General features: G+C 35.6%; 3 protein-coding genes across 3 annotated transcripts in view; 2 read left to right on the forward strand and 1 right to left on the reverse strand.

Moving 5' to 3' along the window:
• The first annotated feature begins 708 nt into the window (after positions 1 to 708).
• LOC146004279 (uncharacterized) lies at positions 709 to 16,701 on the forward strand. Its single transcript, XM_083142986.1, has 3 exons — positions 709 to 785; positions 12,121 to 12,352; positions 15,378 to 16,701. The coding sequence occupies exons 2-3, from the start codon at positions 12,154 to 12,156 to the stop codon at positions 15,719 to 15,721; spliced, it is 543 nt and encodes a 180-aa protein (XP_082999112.1). The 5' UTR covers positions 709 to 785; positions 12,121 to 12,153; the 3' UTR covers positions 15,722 to 16,701.
• An 889-nt stretch (positions 16,702 to 17,590) lies between these two features.
• Positions 17,591 to 17,998, forward strand: LOC146004478 (protein CFDP2-like). The gene has a single exon (XM_083143335.1). It carries the CDS (start codon positions 17,591 to 17,593, stop codon positions 17,996 to 17,998), a length of 408 nt encoding a protein of 135 aa, XP_082999461.1.
• Positions 17,662 to 23,233, reverse strand: part of LOC146004281 (uncharacterized) — a 50,802-nt gene continuing 45,230 nt past the window's right edge. The window contains exon 3 of the mRNA XM_083142987.1: positions 17,662 to 21,431. Within this exon, the coding sequence (XP_082999113.1) occupies positions 21,121 to 21,431 (311 nt within the window). The 3' untranslated portion in view covers positions 17,662 to 21,120. The remainder of the gene's footprint in view (positions 21,432 to 23,233) is intronic.

Raw genomic sequence — 23,233 nt, forward strand, 5'->3', positions numbered from 1 at the left:
TATATATATATATATATATTAATAAAACGCGTATATCCATGCGCCGAACTTAACATTTTTATGGGGAGGCAAAAATGTGATTTTCCACACAAACTCTTCATATGTTCGCCTTACTAGAACATCATTTTGTGTAGAATATTTTTAGTTTTCTTCTGATGGTGTGATGAAGACAAGGGACATTGGCTTCCCTAAATCCAATCTCTGTTTGTGTGTTTTGCTTTTTACTGATGAAAATCTTCAGTTGCCAACTATAACATAGTCATCTCATAATAAAAAAAATAGCTTGGTTTAGAAATAAAATCTAAATTTTCCAAAAAAAAACATTTAAAAGTTATTGATTTTATTGTTTATTGATTTTGTTTATTTTACTTCGCTTTTCTGCCACTTTTGGCTAATTGCAAAGATGGGGATGAGTAATGATATGATGAAATTTATGAATGGACACTCACAAACAGCCATGCACAGGCCGGGATTCGAACCCGGTACCCCTGGCGTCGAAGCATTTAAAAGTTAAATTAATTAACATTTTATACATACGTACGAACATGGGTCAACGATAATATTTAATTATTATTATTATTATTAATAATAATAATAATAATAATTCTTTAGATGAAGGGAAAAAATAGGCGAAAAAGGGAAATTTTACCCCTTGGAAAGGGAAATTGTGCTTACAGATTGTGGCAACACTGCTCGCGCGCGAAAGGAAGGCGACCAGACCGTCACCAGAGGAAGGCACGTAAACATCAATAAACTTTTTGTGTGAGGGGTGCGGTGCGGGAGTTGTAAGTATTAATTTTTAACGTTAATTACTGTATTTGTAGCTATTATTTGAGGTCGGCACGTTTACAAAGTTTCGATATTAGTTTTAAAATTGTTTGTAACTATTGGGTGTGTGACAGTGTCGTTCGTGTAGATGACATTGAAGGAAAGGGAATATTCGTCCTTGAATAACCTCCCCCCCCCCCCCGCACACTGTAAGTTGTGTGCATGTAAGCCGGTAATAGTTTAAATAATAGACACGAATTTATTTTGTGAAAATACTCTGCAATGTCAGTTGTCATGTTTGAATTTTAGAGAATTCCATCTTCACTGTTTTTGTTCGTGGGGCTGTTGACCCACTGTAGGTTCGAGAATTACGTAATTTTTTTAATCGACATATTTCGATGTTTTATGTAACATAAAATTTGCTTTAGCTTGCTTAAAACACAAATAACAGAGATATTTGATCCCAAAGTATGGGACGTTCGCGAAAGTAAAAACCTGCCATCTCTGAGCACTTTCGCCAGGGCGCCTCTAGAATGGCTCAACATAGTATCAAATAAGGGTGTTCAATGTAAATATGCGTAGATCGATACAATTGGGGGGAAATGATATTCTCCATCTTGAAAGCTTTAGTTACAACAAATTATCTGTGTTTACAATGTTCTCTCTCCAAAATAATAACCACGAAGGAGTAACATTGAGTGTAGAAAGGTTGTAGGTGGCCAAACGTATGTGAAGAACGCCACATTTTCTCCAGCCACAAATACAAGCCACGCCCCCTACGGCAGGGTTGCAATCCGCGAGTACGCAAAAACTAGTCCTTCCCGGCCCAGATGTAAATTACCATTTCGGATAGTAGGAAAGCATTAAAGCTGCATTTCATGATTTTAATACAAAGAATAAACATCAAAGAACACAACCAAAAAACGTTTCTACGGTAAGTGTCCACAAGTAACGAAGATATAACGACCCCGAAAATGACTTATTTCTCGCCATATGCAACCGTTACCGTTCCAGCTACGAATTGCATTTCGGGCCCTTAAGACAAACAAAATTTCCATTTAATGATTTTAGTACAAAGAATAAACATCAAGGAACACAACCAAAAAAAGTTTCTACGGTAAGTGTCCACACGTAACGAAGATATAACCACCCCCAAAATGACTTATTTCTCGCAATATACAACCGTTACAGTTCCAGCCACGAATTGCATTTTGGGCCCTTAGAACGAATCGAAGTTCCATTTAATGACTTAGAAGTAGAGAATAAACAACAAATAACACATCCAAAAAAAGTTTCTACGGTAAGTGTCCACAAGAAACGAAGATATAACCACCCCCAAAATGACTTATTTCTCGCCATATGCAACAGTTACCGTTCCAGCCACGAATTGCATTTTGGGGCCTTAGAACGAATTAAAGTTCCATTTAATGACTTTAAAAATAAAGAATGGTCTCACTGCAGAACATGGGCTGCTTTTTTCCTCTAAATAGACGAACAAAATTTATATCCCCCGAAAGTACGTACCTTCTACTTCCATTTTCCGGTGTTCCTTTTACGATTACTATCATATTACCCATGTTCTGCAGTGAGACCATTCTTGGTAAGACTGCAGAATATGGGCTGCTTAGGAGGAACGCGATTCATAATTTTTTGGTAACGTTTTGTAGTTACCAAAAAATTATGAATCGCGTTCCTCCTAAGCAGCCCATATTCTGCAGTCTTACCTAAAGAATAAACAACAAAGTTGAATTTAACGATCTATGTTTAAATTAAAAATTATTGTTATTAAATTAAAAATTATTGTTATTAAATTAAAAATTATTGTTATTAAATTAAAAATTATTTTCGTGTAGAAGTGCAAGTTCCACAAAAGACTCAACTTTTGTTTGTGTGTGTGAACTTATTGGTTGTAAACCTTTCTTATAACTAGGGCTAGAATTTTTATGACCTAAAAATCACCAAAATATGCAAAATAAAAAATGCTCTTATGACCTAAAATTTTACAAAATATGTACTATAACGACTGTTTCAAAAATCAATATATAAATGCTGAGATATTTTGGTAAACGCCCGAACGGATTTCTTCAAATTTACAGGAGAAACTACTTACTGAAATCAGTTTCTGTAGCATTGTCGAAGTTCTTCGAGGTATTTTCTTTCGCTGAAACTGAAAACTTCACCATAGAATGCTGCAGAACAAGAAATTATCACTTTTTATGTAAGGAACTTGCATTTTCTGTAAAATGACAACATTATGCCTTTGTTTTCATTATGATGAGAATATATCTGCATCACAAGACATAAAAATATTCTTGCATTGATTATTTTATAATGTAATGCCTCATCACTGATTGATTGATTAAGTTGATATTTTAAGTCCACTTTATGCACAGTAAGGCTAATCAGGACTGGAACTACAGTTTAAAGTGGGATCCGAACACAAGTGGCTCGGATCCCACTTTAAACTGTAGGTCCAGTCCTGATTAGCCTTACTGTTCATGAAGTAGACTTAAAATACCAAATCAATCACCGGGTATCGAACCCGGGACAACTTGATTACAAGGCAAGGATGATACCACTGTGCCATCATTGGGTTGTGTATGAAAACACATTCATCATCTACAATGCTGTAATAATTACACTCAGTATACTACAGAGTAAAGCATTGTAAATTACCCATAGAGCAGAAAAATAATAAAAACAAAAGTGCATTTCGAACTTTCTGTCTCAGGGCAATTATTTTATTAATAAAACTAGAAATGACCTTAGCTACAATTAAGGAGTTTTACTGAAGTGAAGATCGCGCACTAGGCACAAAAATACAGTTTTACTATGGAATTGTAAGGCGTCAGTTCAGGGAAAGGCGATTTTCCTCCTTACATTAAAAAAAAAGGGTGGGATGGCACCGAATTCTGTGCAGAGGACGCTAATATCTATTGTCGTAAAATTAGAGCTTTTGTTATACCCCTAGATATTATAGAATGGTCTGATATTACATTTGAGCGAAATCCGTCACCCTTAAGAAAAAGATTTGAGGGGAAAATCTTGTTGGTGTTGATGCACGGAAGATACTTCCCTTGGGAAATACAGTAAAATTATATTGAAGTGTATCAATAATTCCTGCTCCCTTATTAGTAAAGTAATTCTTTCCAATGGATATACATATTAGACTATGAATGATAACCTCGTGAACTTTTTAGGTCAATACCTTTTTCCCAATTATTACCCACGGTCCCTACTATTTAGTGTTACCCACGAGATGAGACTTTGTCCTATCTCGTCTCGTGGAAATGCTGTGAAATGCTGTCTCGTCTCGAAAATATTTGTTTGTCTCGGGACACATGATCAATCTCGTCTCGTGTCGAATTTTTAAAAGCCTGTCCCGTCGCGTTCCGTGGGCAACACTACTACTATTATACTATTTAATGAATATTGATTGATGTTGATTGGCTGCAGATTCGGTTTTAAAATAGAGCAAAGAAAGCAGAAAGAGTGCTGTCTGAAATCCATGCCAACATTGTTACTGCGATTAACGGTGACAAATTTCATTGGACATTTTACTTCATCTTCGTTATAATCACCAGTGTCTTGACGAAAGAAAGAAGTTTTCTCAAGAACTGCAAACTAACAACTTAAGAATTTGCAATCATGTATAGCATACAAAATATCAGAAATTTTTGGTCACACCTCTTGCAAGGAGCAAGGCTGATGATCTTCAGTGTTTAACCAGAATTTAAAATGGACTCTTATGCCAGAAAAAATAAGTTACTTTTTAATTACTCAGGGCATTCATGTCTGCGAAAGATTTTCTGCACCACATACACCACTAATTATTTTTTTGGCACCATATCTTGATCACACCAGAGAATATGTTTGTGGTCATTCACTGTAAGCAGGGGAAACATATGCTATTCTAGGCTATATATACCAGTTAGTGAACTAAACCATCGTCTTGCAGTTGTGAGTACCTTCGAACAGTGGATCTACCAGACGTCATTAAATCTTATGAAAACATTTACACGTAATCTAGAAACACTTAGTATATTTACATTCTAAGAAAACCCTACCTCATACACAAATGAGTTTTTCATTGTAAAACTGAAAAATCTCGACCAATATTGTCCGTTTAACTCAATGTGATCGAGAGAAATGTGATCTACCTCCAAGGAAAAAAGCTGACGAGATTAACTCTACTTGCTATTGCTTCAGGTTTTCATAGTTAATTTAACAATGGGCAGAGCAAAGGCGTTAGCCTGCGAGCTTTTTCTAAAACCTCTGCACCAGACGACAATACGAACAAGTAAACAATGAGCTATTTTTGTTTAAAAAGTTAAATAACTGTTCCCGAATGATTCTTAAGTGGCGATTCTTCCATAGTTAAGAATGAGGAAATATCCCTGGCAGAGATTAAGAACAAATTCTTCAGCCGACGATAAACATTTTTGTGGGGTGGAGGATCCCCGGTATCACCCCCAGTGTTTCTTTCAGAAAATTTGCTCCGGGGGGTGGGGGCATTCCAGAGAACTGGGAGGGCGTTGTGAATCTCATCCGTGAAATACAACATATCTGCTTTTAACATTGAGAATTACAGTGGTCGTTCGTGTTTCGTTAATGAACTTGACGCTGAGCGTTACAGGTGGGAAATGACGTACAGTAACAAAAATAAAGTAGGATGTGGTGACCTAAGTATACTTAGTAATTCAATGTGGAAAGACATAGATTTTTCTTTTTATATGTCTCTATTTCTTTTTATTAGCCTGTTGTCTAACATTTTACAAATAGTATCTTGTGCAATTAGCATTACAATAGTAAATAGTAAACTACAAAACATCACCTACTTTTACATTTTATCATCCAGAACAAATTCCACAATGGTGAACCAGGAAAAATATTACAATTATTAAACTCAATAGAACACATCATGCAAAGCTTAAGATGGCATGAATATTTTACAGCAATTTTATCTTGCGAGCTTTCTTCGTGGCACATAAATCTACTGTTTTCTCCAGAAAATCATCAGTTGGAATCTTAGGTCCCTCAATGCTTATTATCATGCAATGCATTGAAGTTCCTGGTAGCATTCTACTTCTTGTCCTAGTTAGTATCCTATTCATAGCACTGAAAGACTTTTCTACCTTGGCTGTCGTTACGGAAATGGTTAGAAAGACTTCACAGTTTTTTTTTCAACTCGCAATATCCCATGTCAGCTTCTAAAATTTTCAACAATGGATTGTCAGCTTCTGTATATTCCATTATCAGGCATCGACTTAACAAAAAAATTGTAGGACTTGAGGTTAACAAGAACGCTTTCCACCTGGGAAAATTAGCACAATACCTTTTGACTTCGGTGTCTTGAAAATCTACTACTGACTGAAAGATTTCAAAGTGATTTGCGAATCTGATGGTATCAATAGGTTGATCGTTGAACCTGTTTTCCATTTCTTCAAATTACACTTTCCGCGTTTTCCTTCATCCCACAGAAAGTTTTCCTAGCATCTTCATCAGTAACCAGGTGCACTTCAGATCCGATATTCTTCACTTCGGTCCGAATACTTTCTTTGCAGATCACTGTTGATGTTTTCACACTGATTTGCAATATCCTGCAAGTGCAATTTGGTTGAAGTAATTAGAGGGATGGCATTAGACTCAAATCCTTCTTTTGCAAAGCGTTGCTGAGGATAGAAAGCACACTGAGGAATTAATTCATCACTTTGCAGGTAATAATGAAACTTTCATTTGTGATATCCAGCAAGATGCCTCCTGCCAGTGATGCAAGATCCGCCCCTTCATTGTGGATATGCTCACAAGCCATTAAAATTGACTTCAAGCTTCTGGAGACAGAGTTGACTATTCTGTAGTGCGACAACTATCTGACTTCAATATATTCTGGAATCTTGATAACTGGGTCATTGATTATTGCCTGAATATCGTGCAAAATATTTTCCTTTTTAGGCGACTTGCTAAACAGCTTATAAATGTCTTTCAAAACATGAAAAAATATTTTTACCTTTTGGTTTTTATTCCTGCAGGAAGCCGCTGCAATGGACAAAATGTACGCTCTACAGTGCATATACAGAATCTCTTTGTGAGCCTTTTCCGAAAGCTTCCTTCTCACACCTAAAACATTCCCAGCCATATTTGAAGCACCATCAAAGATGAAAGCAACAATATCATCGTATGTTAAATCAAAAGCAGCAAGCTCTTCGTCACTAGTATTTGCAATAGTTTCTGCCCTTCCATTAGGAATTTTGACTATTGACAAAAACTTTTCCACGGGACCTTATCCTCAACAACTCTGAAAATTATACTTAGCTCTGTTTAATTTCTACTGCACATTCGAGATGGGAGAGAGGAGATAAGGCTAGTGCGGTTGCCAGTTTTATTCTGCTTCTTCTGTAAGATTGGACAGGTGTGGCGTTCTTATTTACAGAGGGAAATATAAAGCCAAAAATATTCGCCACACAAAGTAGTGTGGTCCGATGGAGGGAAACAACGGTAGCAGAAAGGTTTTATACTTTGGTTTTGTTGTACAATTTCGTCCGGGGGGCGGCAGATTCCATCCAGGGGTGCACCCGGAAAAGTGCCTGAAAGAACCACTGATCACCCCCGTTAATTCGCACACTGTATAAACTGTATCACAAAGTACCTCAATCAAGAAACTAATATTGATCACAAGATCCTAGCAGCATTCTTGTGAAATACATGTAGCCTACTTCTACGTTGTTTGTATTAACAATGATCACAGACAGACAGAAAGAGAAACGCTTCAGAACTCATTCCATAAAGACTAACTGTTAGGATAGAGACAGGGGGGCAAGTGGAAACCTTATGCCACTGCGGCAATGAACCTTCGGGTTTAAGAATGCCAGTTAGTTAATTAGTCCACTTCTGATTTATATCAATGCATTTCCATAATATCTCATCAATTGGTCCTGGTAGAGGTACTGGAAGACTGGAGTGACGTATAGAACTGTAATACTTCATTCATAATTCATCTGTGAAAAAGTAATCAAAGACAGACTGTACAAATTTGTTTCTCCTACTTAAGCTCTAAGCAACATGGTTTTCTTCCTGGTAGCTCCTGTCTTACAAACCTGTCTGTTTTACTCTCACATGCTATGAAATGCATTTCAAATAATTCACAATTAGATGTAATATACTTTGATCTGGCCAAAGCCTTTGATACTGTTAGTCATCGTCTTCTGATTCACAAATTATGCAATAGATTCAACATTCATGGCAAATTTCTCACCCTTCTCACAGATTACCTTAGCGATCGCCAACAACGTGTCGTTCTTCCTGGAACTGTTTCTAACTTTCTTCCTGTCCTCTCTGGAGTTCCACAGGGTAGTGTTCTAGGACCTCTCTTGATCTTATTATTCGTCGATGACCTTGCCGACCATCTCACAGCTCCCTCTAGCAATTACCTTCTTTTCGCAGATGACTGTAAAATTTTCAGAGAAATCTCCACTTCCGACGATACTCATCTTCTTCAGAATGACATAACAACATTTACTTCCTGGTGCCTGACATGGGACCTTACATTACATCCTGACAAGTGTACTACTCTCACTATCTCTCTCAAGAAGAATCTGTTAAAGTCATCTTACTCCATCTCTGGCAATAACGTCAAAGCAGTATCCTCTCATAAGGACCTAGGCATTGTTTTCGACCAAAAGCTCACATTTGAGGAACATATTTTATACACCACAAAAAAGGCCATGCGTCTCTTAGGTTTACTCTACCGTTTCACTGAAATTAGTGACATCTCAGCCCTCACTTTGTACTTCAAATCATTCATCTCCCCAATAATAGAATACTGCTCTCCCGTCTGGTCCATGGCATGTCCCACTCACCTCTCCAGAATCGATTCAGTCTTTAACTTCTTCCTAGCTATAGTCCGTCACAGGGTTCCCTCATTACGCAATTTTTCATCTCCGCATCTCTTGTCTTTTCTAAACTTACAAACTGCTTATCAGCGACGTTTGCAGAATGATTTCAGTTACTTATACAAAATTGTGAATGGCAAAATCCGCTGCAACACACTCCTTGAGGAATTCCACTTTAGAGTACCTATGCGCACAACTCGCAATACAAGGTTTTTTTATACAAAAAAACCTAGACTGGAAATTCAAAAAAGATCTCTCTTTTATAGACTTGCCACACAATACAATGATCTCCCCTCAAATATTGATATATTTTCCTCCGAGTTTGCCTTTCGGTCTTCTATCAGAAGAAATACTTGTAATTAATATCACATAGTGCCATCTCTTACTTATTTTTTTGTTCATTTGCTATTCACTTTTATGTTGTTTTGTTACTCTTAATTATTTCTTATTTATTTTTATTTATTTATTTTATTTTTTATTTTTTATCTTTATGCTTATTATAATTATTGCTTTCTCATTGTTGACAATTTCAGTGTAAAATGGCCACCTGTGCTGTATCTGAAATTTTCTCAAATAAATAAACAAATAAATAAATAAATAAATTATGCTTATGACACATTCCTTAAAGTGATCACATATTACTACTTTAATGTAGCATTTCCAAAAGACTAATGAAAAATTAACCACATAGAGAAAAAACTTGGGTTACAAGTGAAATTGTTGAAGAACGTGAAAGAATGAGGTTCTTAAACAAACTTAAAAGTGAGGGTAAACAAACTTAAAAGTGAGGGAGATATAATGGCTGAATTTGAGACATACTATGCTAAAAAATCAACGAAACAAATACACGAGAACCTTATTAGAAACTCGGACAATAAAACAGACAATGTGGGATATAGTAAAGAGGGAAACAAAAGGCAGTATTATAAATACAAAAAACATCACCCTAATGCACAACAGTGAAACCATAAAGAATCCATTAAAAGTAGCAACAATGTTTAATAAATATTACGTGGAAATTGCACAAAAATTAACAACTTCCCCAAAATATAAAAACATGGTAGACAAGGCAAACATAAACTCTTGTCACAAAACAATGTTCATGCATCCAGTCACTACCAATGAAATAAAAGTGATCATCAATAAAATGAAAAGTAAATGGCCCTGCAGTGTAGATGAAATACCTTCCACAATTATTAAACAGAGCAACTCTCACATTGCCAAACCACTGTGCCACATAGCAAATCTGTCACACTCAACAGGATTATTTCCAAATAGAATTAAAGAAGCCAAGATAAAACCCATACATAAGAAAGTTGATAAAAAAAGCATAGAACATTACAGACCGGTTTTGTTACTCTTGCCATTTTCAAAAATTCTTGAAACTGTCATGTATAATCAAATCACATCATTTCTTTGCAAATTTCATATCATCAACAAATCTCAACATGGATTTTGTAGAGGAAAATCTACGGTCTCAGCTATATTTGAATATCTAGAATACGTAAGGGATCTGTTAGACAATAGGGACTAATGTGTAGGTCTGTTTCTTGATTTGACAAAAGCTTTTGACTTAGTGCCGCATAGTCAGCTACTAAAGAAGCTAATTCAGTATGGAATAAGAGGCAAAGCAAATGAGTGGTTTCAATCCTATCTACAAAACCATACCCAAGTCGTAGAGATTAAGCAGGTAGACGAAAAAAGCAGGTGTACAACAACATGTGTCTCAGAATAATGCAAAAAATCATGTGGAGTTCCTCAGGGATCTATACTGGAAACAATATTGTTTGTGTTATACATAAATAACTTACCAAGAAACGTATATTCTGCAAGATCTGTCTCATATGCTGATGATACAAGCATGGCGATGACTGGCTCAAACAACGATCTTCTTTCCAACATTAGTAACACAATAGAGGATCTCAATAAGTGGTTCTCAACAAACAAACTAAAACTGAATGTCAATAAAACTATAGCAGTAAATTTTCATCACACAAGGAGCCAACCACGAGGTAACCCTTCTATCAAACTAGAAAACAATGAGGTTAACTATGAGAAATCCCTTCTATCAAACTAGAAAACAATGAGGTTAACTATGAGAAATCTATTAAATTTTTAGGGCTGTGGATCAACGAAAATCTTAGCTGGGAACCACAAATCAACTTTTTGGCAGGCAAACTCAGCAAGATAATCTACACCATCAAGGTAATAAAGGCTACCACAAATTTGAAGACAATGAAAACAATTTATTTCAGTTGTTAACATATGGAATCATATTTTGGGGAAATGCGTACAAATCTTTATCTTACAAAAGAGAGTAATATGAATCATGATGGGGCAAGACCAAAGGAACCATGTTCAGGGATCTAGGTTTTCTGCCACTCCCATGCTTGTACATTTTTCACCTGCTCTGCTATGTAAAAGCAAACTTGTATGATTTGTTCAGGTGCCACCATGGCATACACAAGAAATATAAATATCTTACTAATACCTGTACACAATACAGTTCTATATGAAAGAGGACCTAAGTACTCAGGGACACTCTTGTATAACAACCATCCAAACCACATAAAAAACATTGAAACCTGCCAAGCTTTTAAGAAAGAACTGTACAAATACTTACTAGAACACTGCTTTTACTCAATTTATGAATATCTAAGCCTGCAATAATATATGTATGCATGTAGACTATGTTTTTTTTCTTCACAAGAAAGGTAACATTTTCATTAATGAGTTTTATTACATTATGTTATACTCAATGATATTTTATTATATTCCACATTTACCATGTATTGTATTGACATCATTTAATTGTATTATAATACTACTATATCCTACTGTAACAATAAATTGTATTTCATTGTTTTATTATACTGCATTGTTTATAATAATGTAAACAAACTGACATGTCCAATGTCACTGCCTGTATATGAAAATAACTGATTCATGGATGGAATAAATCTTATTTTATCTTATCATAGTGGTTTGGGTCCCACTGTAAACTGTAAGTCCAGGCCCGATTGGGTTTAAAACAGAAACTCAAATCCATACTATCTCGTTAAATCTAGTTCACAGATGAATTTCATTTCAGGGAAGTAGTAACCCAGGAGAAAACCAAAGAGAAAAAACTCGAAAAATGTGGGGGAAAATGAAATAGAGTGGTGTACGCCACTTGTCTCATTGTCACCATGTTAAACCATATAAGCATCTTTCCAGCTACCCCAGGTCTCAAGCAAACAACCCTCACTTAATAATGTCCACTTCAAAGTCTGTACTAATTCTACTATAAATAGTTATTAATTTATATTTAGTATTGATTACATTATTATTAGTTAAACACATTATTATTAATAATGTTATTGTTGCAATTTTATATGAATATAATCAGACCATCCTCACAAGATTAATTTTGACTGTGCTCACGTTTGACAAAACTTAATGGTTGTATTATCTTGTTTTTCAGATTCGGGTTACCCATTTTGTTGAACAGCCAGATATGTTCTCTAGCCGTGGTATATTTGGGGTTCCTAAGGAGTATGACGCTGAAATAAGAATGGCAAGGGTTAGCCTATGGACTAGACCAGTCGAAATGCTGTCTGATGTGAAGCTACCACTTGGGATTGATCCAGAATTTTTGAAGCACTGGGCAGTGGTGTTCCACTTTGAAGAAGATGATAGGTGGTGTGCAGCGGAAGGTAGTTATAGCCAAACGTTTTGTAGATTGGGTACAGTCCAAGGCAATGCATTCAGAAAAATGAAAGGAATATCATTAGGGGGGGGGTGAGGCCTCAGGAGTGCAGACTTATATTTGCTTCTTTATGAATAGACAATAATATTAATTTTGTAAGGTGTCAAAATTTTTACAGGGTGGCATGATTTAAACTCTTTTTGAACTTTTTTAAAAATCTTTGGTACCCCTTTGCCTCGATCCCTGGGGTGACACCGTCCTTCCTGCTCCTTACTCATGGGCGTCCAGAAGGGGGGCAAGGGGGCCCATGGTCCCCCTGGAAAACGAGTCAACCAAAAATTACATATTTCACACATATAATTTAATTTCAGCCACAATAATGTGTGTTAATTATTGCACGAACATTATAAATTCAAATGTAAGCAATGTTTTTTGAGAGATGAACACTATTATTCGGGAAAATATGCCATGCTGCCCCCCTGGAAAAAAATACCTTCCTTGCCCCTCCCTGGGAAAATTGTGCAGACGTCCATGTCCTTACCTACTGCTATGATCTTTTCTCCAATAAAGAAAGACAATATTACTCATAGTACAGCTGACAGCATTGAGATAAGTAAGGAAAATGCCCATTGCTATAATTTTCCTTTACATTTTGGTTCAATTTCTGATCCTGACTTTTCAGAAAACAGAGTGAAACAGTATATTGAATGAATACTAATTATTACAGCACACAAAGAATGTTAATACAAGAGTATTTTAAGAACATTGTAACTTTGTTCATTTTCTATAAATAGCCAACACCTGGGGCAATCACCTCCTTACCCTTGTCTGTATCTACAGCTTCCAACCCCTATATCCTATATTACTAAATCAGTTTGGAAGTAACTAGTTAGTAGTTACTTGCAAAGCAGTTACTTTTTTAAAACTGTAATCAGTTACTTTTAAAAGTAGATGAAACTATAACAAAGTTACGTTTTTAGAATAGAAGTAAAATTATCAACAGTTCATTTTTACAGTGCTTTAATTGTTAACTTGAAAATTTGTAACATGGAGGGAAATCTAAATTTGACAACTTTGTTCCCAACCACATATCTTGTCTGGATAGTAAGGTGTATAAATATTGATCTATGATGCTCTCTATTTGACTTTTAGAATATTACAAGACACCTGATCACATTCTAATGAGCTGACATACACTGCAGTATGAGAGAGACCATTGTTGTTTAAGGAGTGTTGTCAGAGTGAGCACAGAGATCAGCCATGACTCATTATGTTCCACTTTCTTTTATTTAGATTTGTGCATTATTTAGTCAATAGGCCTACGCTGTTTCAAGTGAGTTTTCATACCTATATGTTTTTGTCATGTTAATAGAAAATAAGAAAAGTGTCTTAAGTGATTTTATATTGTATCTATCAGGTTTGTGGAGAACAGGCAGAACTGGCATTTAGTTCTTCAGAGCAGCTTCGAAGAACATGCTATTTTTAGCACTGAGATCTGTTTGCTTCAACAATGTATTTCAATGTTTGAAAACAAATATATAATTTGAAACAAAAGTGTAAAATAGTAGGGAAATAATAAGTATATTGTCGTCCTCGATCCTCTACAAGCTGAGCATTGATATCATACAATTTGGCCACGCAGACGGCTGCAGTCTTCCTCACATATGGATCTTCATGCTTCAGGCATTTCCTCAAGAGGTTCGCATAGGTATTGTGTTATTTTGTCAACCCTTATACAACCCATTGTTCTTACAGCCAATGCACGAATCAATGGATTTGGACCTCCACGATCAACCGGTTAGGAGATTAAAAGAGACCAAGACAACCACCTGACCACTATGGGCAAACTCCATGAAACGGGAGTCTCTTCAGCCAAAGGGGGGGGGGGGGGAGGGAGAGTGTCTATACCGATTGAACATATACACCAGTGAATGCCAGACCTGGTTATTAGGTGTTGTTTCTCAACAGTCTGTGTTATAGCTCCTGTCATGTATGCCTCAGTCATAGCCATCCTTCGTGACGAGACTTCTTTTGTTTATACCGATATGTAAGTTGTTATACTTATTCTGTTATTGTGTTGGTGAATTATACACTTTTGATTTTGTTGGAACTTCAGTCTTATTCTTAACTCCATTTCCTGGATTACTGAAAAACAACACGAACCCAAAACTCAATACATATCACTAGAAAAACAAAACAAAAACCTCTTTTACATATTAAAATGTGGTGAAATATGCCCGAAAAGCAAGCGTGAGTGCCACGCTCACCCTCGATGAAGTGACTCAAGCGAGTGCAACAGATCATGGGTTAATGTGATCATTAACTGTGGATATCTTGTTTGCAAGAAACTTGAAGTACCAGTACCAAAGTTACTTTTAAAATGAGTAACTATATAGAAAGTAAATTTCAGAACACTGGATAATATTGCAGATGACAAAAATAAGCTTTTAAAAGTGTTAAATACTTATAGAGAAATTTGAAATTCTTTGTAGTCGCAGACACGAAAAGACAAGTCCACTTGATAATATTTTGTCAACCTGAAGAAAATTCTGTGTAACAGCCCTGGTTTGTAGGTGTATTGAACAAACTGTTCATCTGAGGAATTCTTATAAAAATTGCAAATAAAACTAAAAATCAATAACAAGTCAATCAAACGAATTGATCCCTCCTTTTTAGTGTGAAGCTATATAGAATTGGTAACTAAATTATAAAATTTTGTCTCCCCCAAAAAATTTCCACGATGCGAGCAAGTCATGAAACCCCCCTGTGGGCACACCTTGACTACCCCTGGGTATATGGAGTGTTCACTACTGAATCTAATTATGGCAGTCTCAGAACACATCTGTGAGGGTATGATGGCCTCATTCTTATCTAAATTTTTAAATAGAGGTCTCAATATGAGTAAATGAAACCGAGACTTGTCTCATGTCAGTACCAACCAGCTAGTCCTACTACGAGTATATTTGACTTGTAATCCCAATATCAGCCAGGACTTTTTTTATATTTCATTCTTTTTTTTCCCCCCCTTTCAGGTTTCCGTGGAGATTGCAATAAACTTGCACCCAACTTCTTGAAACATGCACCAGAGGACAGATCAAAGTACAAATTCTATGATCTTGGTACAGTATACACCTCTCCAAAGCATATTAGAGAATGTGTGGTTAGTAATGAGAAAAATGGGGAAACTTATATGGAAACTCTCAACAACTGTCAGGACTGGGCGAAGGCCTTGGTAAAAAAACTAGACCAACCTATTAAGAAAAAAATGGATAACTTCAAGACTCTGAAAGAATTCAACCCTTTCATTGCATATGTAGGAGCTGCGGTTACAGATTCACTTAGTTCAATAAGCAAACCCCAAGAAAAAAAACAATAAAATAACAGAATACATGCCATTCAAGATTTATTCAAAACATATATTGGGGGGTATAGCACTGTTCAGAGTGAATGCACATCTGATCATTTTATTATTCTGCATGTAATGATATATTGTCTTCTATGAGGTACAGGTACAGAGTAGAAAATATAAATAAAAGGGCAGTTGCAGACAAAGGGTATTTATTTTCAAAGTAGGCATTAATACAACTAGAACAAAGTTTTGTAACAATCACCCTTAGTATGTCAATAGAAAATGAATTACCTTTACAAGTTTTGTTATGTTACATAAACCGAATAAATGTTGTACAAGATAAGGCATGTCACTGTATAAACATTTGTGTATATCACTCGAGCACAATTAAGGCACTGTTGCATAAAATGCTATGATTTAAAAATTACAATTTACACTTTTTATTGTAGCAAAGTTAATTTCAGCATGAAATTGTAGTTACTGCAGTCCCTTCTTTCCACAAAACACAATCTTAAAAAACCAGTCTTATTAAAGAAATATATAAAAATATGAACATTCGCATGTACACTTACTAGTGATATTCAGATTAGACAATGTGATCATTTTGCAATTGCATGGACCAATATGAAGAGCAACTTACAGTACATTTGATACACTAAACACATTCTTTGGTCAGATACACAGTTACACACATTACCTACCAAATATTCATGTCGCATCCAAATTTAATAAATGACAAAAATATTGGTAAAGGTACAGCCCAACAGCAGGAGTAATATACATGGTTAGAAACACTGTATTTATGATACTGATATAAAGGTTGTGTAAAAGACTTAAAACCTATTTGTAGAACCATTCTATTCTATGACTTGATGCTTGTGATGACAATATGTAGCGTGACATATACTATAATATATTCTGCAGATTGTTTTAAAGAAAAGTCTCAATTTTAATATTGTTGCCATACTTTTCTTATCTTATTCTTTCCTGCCTGGCTACATTTTTCATTACTTCCTTTGTGCATATTTTGAGTTATACATGAATGTATGCAGTAAGCTTTGTTAGGATTACTTACTATATATTTGTAATACTTTTCTGAATAAAAGTACTATGTAACACTCCAATAATTCAAATTTATTTGCCATAAAGATATACCCAATTTCTAATAATGAACTAATAATTTTGTATGTAGTTTATTTTAATACATCTTTATGCTAGGATACGTTTATCAGAGCTCGACCTAGTTTGAAGCAGGATCCAAACCAGGGGATAGAACCTGGGATCCAGAAAACCAAAGGGTGGAAGGAACTCTTAGGCATAGAGAAGCCGATCCTTCTAAGGGGAGTAAACCCCGATCAGAAAATCACAGGTCCTCCAAGGAAGTGGAGGTTGGAGCATAGAGCCCACAAAAGAAAAGGGGATAAACATCCAAACCCCATTGCTGGCATAGCAGCAATAAGAAGGCAGCCCCCTCACTATGCTAGGAAGCTGCAAGCCAATCACCTACACTTCTTAAATAAAGATGATTAAAAGAAAAGACAGAGAGTTGGCCGGACGGATCTACAGGAAAGACAATTGGCGAGGAGTAAGGTATACGACTTTTGGAACTTGGAACATCAGAGGCCTTAATGGGAAAGAAGTTGAAATAGTAAAAGAAATGAAGAACACCAAAGTAAAATATTTAGCCCTAACTGAAACCAAGAAAAAAGGAAATGGAGAAATTGTGTTAGATGACGGATATGTACTGATATACATACAGTGGAGTGTTGAGAATGGAAGGAGCTAGAGGAGGGGTGGCACTTCTGATCCATGAAGAAAAGAAAAACAATATAATAGATTGGGAATTCATAAGTGACAGAATAATAATTGTTAGAAGAAGAAGAAGAAAATATAGCAATGATAATAGTTTATGGTCCAAATGAAGATGATACAGAAGAGAATAAGAACATGTTCTATGATTCACTACAGAAAATCATAGATGAAAGAAAGGAAGAAGTACTGATAGTAGGAGATCTAAATGGAAGAGTAGGAAACAATACGGAAGAATGGAGTCAGGTAATAGGACAACATGGAGAAGAGACATTAAATGATAATGGTACTCGAATCTTAGAATTATGTGTAACAAATGACATGGTAGTGGTAAACACTAAATTCCCATATAAAGAAATCCACAAATACACTAGGGAAGAACCAACAAGAAGGGAAAAATCTATAATTGACTATTTCATAGTAGAGAGAAGTACAATGAGGAAGATAAGAGATGCCAGAGTCAAAAGAGGGGGTGGAAATTGGGAGCGACCATAAACTATTAATAATGGAAAGAGTAATACAAAGAAGTAGAGTGCTAAAAACTAAAGGGAAAAGAAGACCGGAAAAACAAAACAAAATAAGAATAAAGGCATACAAATTAAAAGATACAAAAGTTAAAGAAAAATATCAGCAACTAATAGAAGCAAAGATACAAGAGAAACATGAAAAGGAAGAAGGAGATGTAGATAAGTTGTGGGATGAATTTAAAAAGATTTTGCTACAGTCTGCAGAGGAAAGCTGCGGGACACCATACATTGGAAACAAAATGAAAAGAATGCATGGTGGACAGATGAGCTGAAAGAAGAAGTCACGTACAAGAAAATACTGTGGAAAAAGTATCAGTTAATGATTTAGAAAGTTTCGAAGAGTATAGAAGGCAAAGGGATATAGTTAAAAAGAAACTGTTAGAGGCTAAAAAGAACTCGTGGAGAAAATTTGGGGAAAGTATGGAGGAGAACAGCCGAGAAAATCAAAAACTATTCTACAAAGTTTTAAAGACCATGAGAAAAGATAAAGAAAGCCCATTAAAATACATAAAAGGAAAAGATGGTAAACTAAGAACAAAACCAGAAGAAATCATGCAAAGATGGAAGGAATACTTCGAAGAATTGCTGAAGGATGAAACACAAACTAACAGGACAGAGGTTCAAACAGGAAACGAAAGAACAGAAGATACAGAAATGGAGGATGAAGAAGAGGAAATAAACGATATCAAAGTAGAAGAATTAAAAGCAGCATTAAAGAAAATGAAGTTAGGTAAGGCTAGTGGACATTATGGTTTAACACCAGAAATGCTTAAATACATGGGAAATGCTGGAGAGCATCTCTTTTTGAACCTACTGAATGTTATATGGGAAAAGAAAACTGTACCGAAGGAATAGGAGATATCAGTAATAATCCCAATCTTCAAGAAAGGGGATAATATAGAATGCAGAAACCATCGGGGAATCTCATTGCTCAGTGTGCCAGGGAAGATATATTCAAGAATCCTGGAGAATAGACTCAGAAAATTTGTCGAAGAGGAATTAGAAGAAAGTCAAGCAGGCTTTAGACCAGCAAGAAGTGTACAAGACCATATTTTCACCCTCAAACAAATAACAGACAAGACAATAGAATACAATAAAAAGGCACATGTATGTTTTGTAGATCTACAAAAGGCTTTTGACAGAGTTCCTTGGAATGAGATATGGAAATTTTTAGAGAAGAAAGGAGTGGATAAAAACCTAATAAAAGCAATCCAATTGGTACAAAGGATGCAGATGCTACGTGAGGACAAGAAACCATCAGTCAGAGGAATTTGAAATAACAGGAGTTAAACAGGGAGATATACTATCACCATATCTATTTATAATCTTATTAGATGAAGTAATAAAGGAATGCCATATAAAAATGAAACAATTTCATGTAGGATACTGGAATATGAAATCAATTAAACTAACAGAGCTCATATACGCTGATGATATTATACTAATAGCTAATACACAGGCTAGTTTACAATATAACCTAAATATTCTTAATGAAGAATTCAAGAAAAAGAATATGGAAATAAATACAGAGAAAACTAAAACAATGATAATTAGCAGAGAAAAGACAAACCATAAGATAAAACTGAATAAGAAACCTTTAGAACAAGTGACAAATTTCAAGTATCTTGGAGTAATTATAAACAAAGGAAAAGAAGAGGAAGAAATAAGAAATAGAATGATGAAGACAGGAAAGCTATATCAAATGATAAACCGAGGATTTATAGGCAAAAAAGAAATATCTACCCAAACAAAATTCACTGTATATAAAACAATTTATATACCAACACTTACATATAGCAGTGAAAATTGGACAATGACTGGAAAACACCTGCAAAGTGTACAAACAATGGAAATGAGGTACCTTCGAAGAATAAGTGGGAAAACCAGGAAAGATCGGATAAGGAATCAAACCATTCCGCAATCTTTAAATGCTCAGCCACTACAAGAAACATTTGAACGTAATAAACTCAGATGGTTCGGCCATTTGAGCAGAATGAATGAGACGAGACTGCCAAAGCAGATATGCGAAGCACGTCCACAAGAAACAAGACCAAAAGGAAGACCAAGAAAGACATGGAATATGAGTGTCAAAGATTTTGGAGAAACGAAGCATAAGATGGAAAGAGGCACAGGAAAAGGCGTTGGACAGAAACGTCTGGAGAGCTCTCTGTAATCCCTCGACACCGGCAGGTAGAAGAGGACGCGACTAAGTCTAAGTAAGTATATAAAGGTTGTGTAAAATTTCATGAAAGACTTAAAACCTATTTGTAGAAACATTCTATTCTATGACTGTATGCTTGTGATGACAATATGTAGTGTGACATATAATGTAATATATTCTGAAGGTTTGTTTTAAAGAAAAGTCTCAATTTTAATATTGTTGCCATACTTTTCTTACCTCATTCTTTCCTGCCTGGCTACATTTTTCATTATGTCCTATGTGCATATTTTGAGTTATACCTGAATGTATGCAGTAAGCTTTGTTAGGATTACTTGCTATATATGTGTAATAGTTTTCTGAATAAAAGTACTATGTAACACTCCAATAATTCAAATTTATTTGCCATAAAGACATGCCCAATTTCTATTAATTAACTAATTATTTTGTATGTATTGCGCCAAAAAAGTTTATTTTAATACATCGTTATGCCAGAATAAGTTTATCAGAGCTGGACCTTGTTTAAAAGCGGGGTTTAAAAGCGGGATCCAAACCAAGGGATAGAACCTGGGATCCTTTGATTACAAGGTGAGAATCAGGGAGGCCCAGTTGATATAATAATTTAGATTTATTTTTCCAAATTTTGCTCATCATCTTGTTTTGTCATCACAAAGAGTGAAGGAATTATGTTGTGTCTCAGTTCAATTCTTATTTTTGCTAATCATTCTTACAAAACATTGCATAAATGATAGAATAAAAATAACAATAATATAATGTGGTAACATACAAGACCTTCAAATTCCATACAGTCATGGCAGAGTCTGGCAACATGTTACTGTTAACTTGTTATACAATAAGAACACTGAACTGTTACACAAGCATTACATCTGTTTTTTGCAGTGCACATTCTCAGTCCAACTTTACATTCACAATTACATAACAACACAATAAAATATGTCTAGTCCACTGGGAGGGATGATGAAATTAACACAGTTCAGAGACTTGTAATTCCTTAGCTGTTCAGCGATAGACGAACCAAGTGATTCCGCCAAACATTTTACCCATAACTTGCAATTGTTGCCCGCTGGTGTGTAAGGTTGTCCATTGCACGAGTTGTTCAGTACCTTCTCTCGCACATCCTGTGGAGAAATTTCAATCTCGCCTAGCAGATAATAACATCCGGGATGTCTTGGTACCTCTTTGGTATAGTACGCTCTCATCCGATTATCATAATCACAGTTCCCTTAAAAGACAATAACAAGCATGTTGACATTTGCAGTACATATCAAGCAAATTTAAGTTTTCTTCTCAACAATCCAAAGTGCTATTAAGATTGATTTTTGCTTTTGCTTTACCATCACTTTTGGCTAATTGTGAAGATGAGTGATGATATAAAATTGATGAAGGGGCACTCACAAATAACACATATGCACAGACTGGGACAGACCCGGTGTCATAGTCACTGTACTAACCACTCTGTCGCAGAGGTTGGCATGCTGCTGTTAGAATATTCAGGCACTTTCAAAGGTGCATTTTTTGAGAGGGGGCCAAGGGAAAATGGTGTCAACTGCCGGAAAACATTTTGAATGTAATTATGAACGGAAGAGTGGAGAGAATTGGTTACACAATGGTCTCAATAATACAATGTTCCATATAATTCAAAAGGAAAAAAGCAAGTTTTCCTCTGATAAGTGCTCATATAAGTGGGTTTGTGAATGGTGTACTGAGGCACAAGACACTGGACACTTTTCTTTAAAAACTATTGTTTCACTATTTATTTCCTATTGTTAAACAATTCTGTCACTTCCTAAAATCATTGTTACTACTGTACTCAGCAATGTAAGTACAATATTCGTAATAATTTTGTACATCCTGTTTTTCACATACTGTAGATCATTGTTGTTGTTTATATCTATCGCCTCTTCCGATTTTACCTACATAATTCCACGTAGTTAGATTTTTGTAATTCAAGGTAGTCTGGATCGGTAATCTACTGCCCTATTTGCTTTAGGAAAATTAAGTTCCATGCAGTCATAAGTGTGGTTCACAGCAAGACCCTGGTTGTCTGTGATGATCAACATCTGAAGATACTAGGAAGCAACATGACAGCATACATCAGGCTCTAGCTTAGAGAGCTGGAAGAAAACATTTATTGACAGCCAATTCAAAAATTCAAAATAATGATCTGTAATGATAGATAACACATTTAATGAGGGACATAATTAACAAGCTGTCTATTCAGCTTACGTACGACGATAAGCTCCAAATCGTTGTGGTTCTTTATGTAGACTTTATGCACAGATAAGCTAATGGGGATAGGACCTATAGTGAAAGTGGTATCCCAACCACCATGTATTGAACCTGGGGCCCCCTTTGTTTCAAGGCAACGACGTTACCACTGCACCAACAAGGAGGCCCCGAACTCGAATTCGTGAAATTGGTAGGTAGAAGTTTTATATTTATTCTCGTATATAGGACTACATAAATATCTCACAATATGGGCCTCTTATTTATGCAAATAAGAATGAAATTCTTTCCTTAATGACTTAGTGTACATTTTCATATTTTATTTATGAGGTATATATTTTAAATCACAATGTCACATCACTTCAACCCTCCACCCTAAATGAGCTAAAAAAAACATCCCCACCAGATATTCTTTTTCCATTCGAACACTATGATATGGTGCGATGGTCCAGGTTTTTAACCCAGTATGCGCCACTGACATGAAAGTACACGATATCTACAGATCGAAACATAAAACTGACGCCATGTATACACGTTCTCCAAGACTGGCCTAAGCATATCGTAGCACATTGCAGAACATATCTGTATATGATTGTTTATCTAACGAAAAGACAATCATATTCTGCGAAATAAGATGCGGTTAAAACATTGAACTGAACATAATTTTTATTTGACAATAATTGTAGAAATACATATTGTGGAGGGTACAACGGAGAAATCTCAAAATCATATCATCCCAAGTCATCAACCAAAACTCCGTCAGGCAGTGACAAACAAAATACCACTTATACGACGTCG

The sequence above is a fragment of the Lepisma saccharinum genome, chromosome 21, assembly GCF_977018435.1.
Source record: "Lepisma saccharinum chromosome 21, izLepSacc3.1, whole genome shotgun sequence".
Classification (NCBI taxonomy): Eukaryota; Metazoa; Arthropoda; class Insecta; order Zygentoma; family Lepismatidae; genus Lepisma; species Lepisma saccharinum.

What these genes read in the sequence shown, in the direction of transcription:
- LOC146004478 (XM_083143335.1), top strand. Translation starts at nt 17,591, where the DNA reads ATGATAATAGTTTATGGTCCAAATGAAGATGATACAGAAGAGAATAAG.
- LOC146004279 (XM_083142986.1), top strand. Translation starts at nt 12,154, where the DNA reads ATGTTCTCTAGCCGTGGTATATTTGGGGTTCCTAAGGAGTATGACGCT. An exon ending in TAGGTGGTGTGCAGCGGAAG is followed by an intron (nt 12,353 to 15,377) that starts GTAGTTATAGCC and finishes CCCCCCTTTCAG; the next exon opens with GTTTCCGTGGAGATTGCAAT.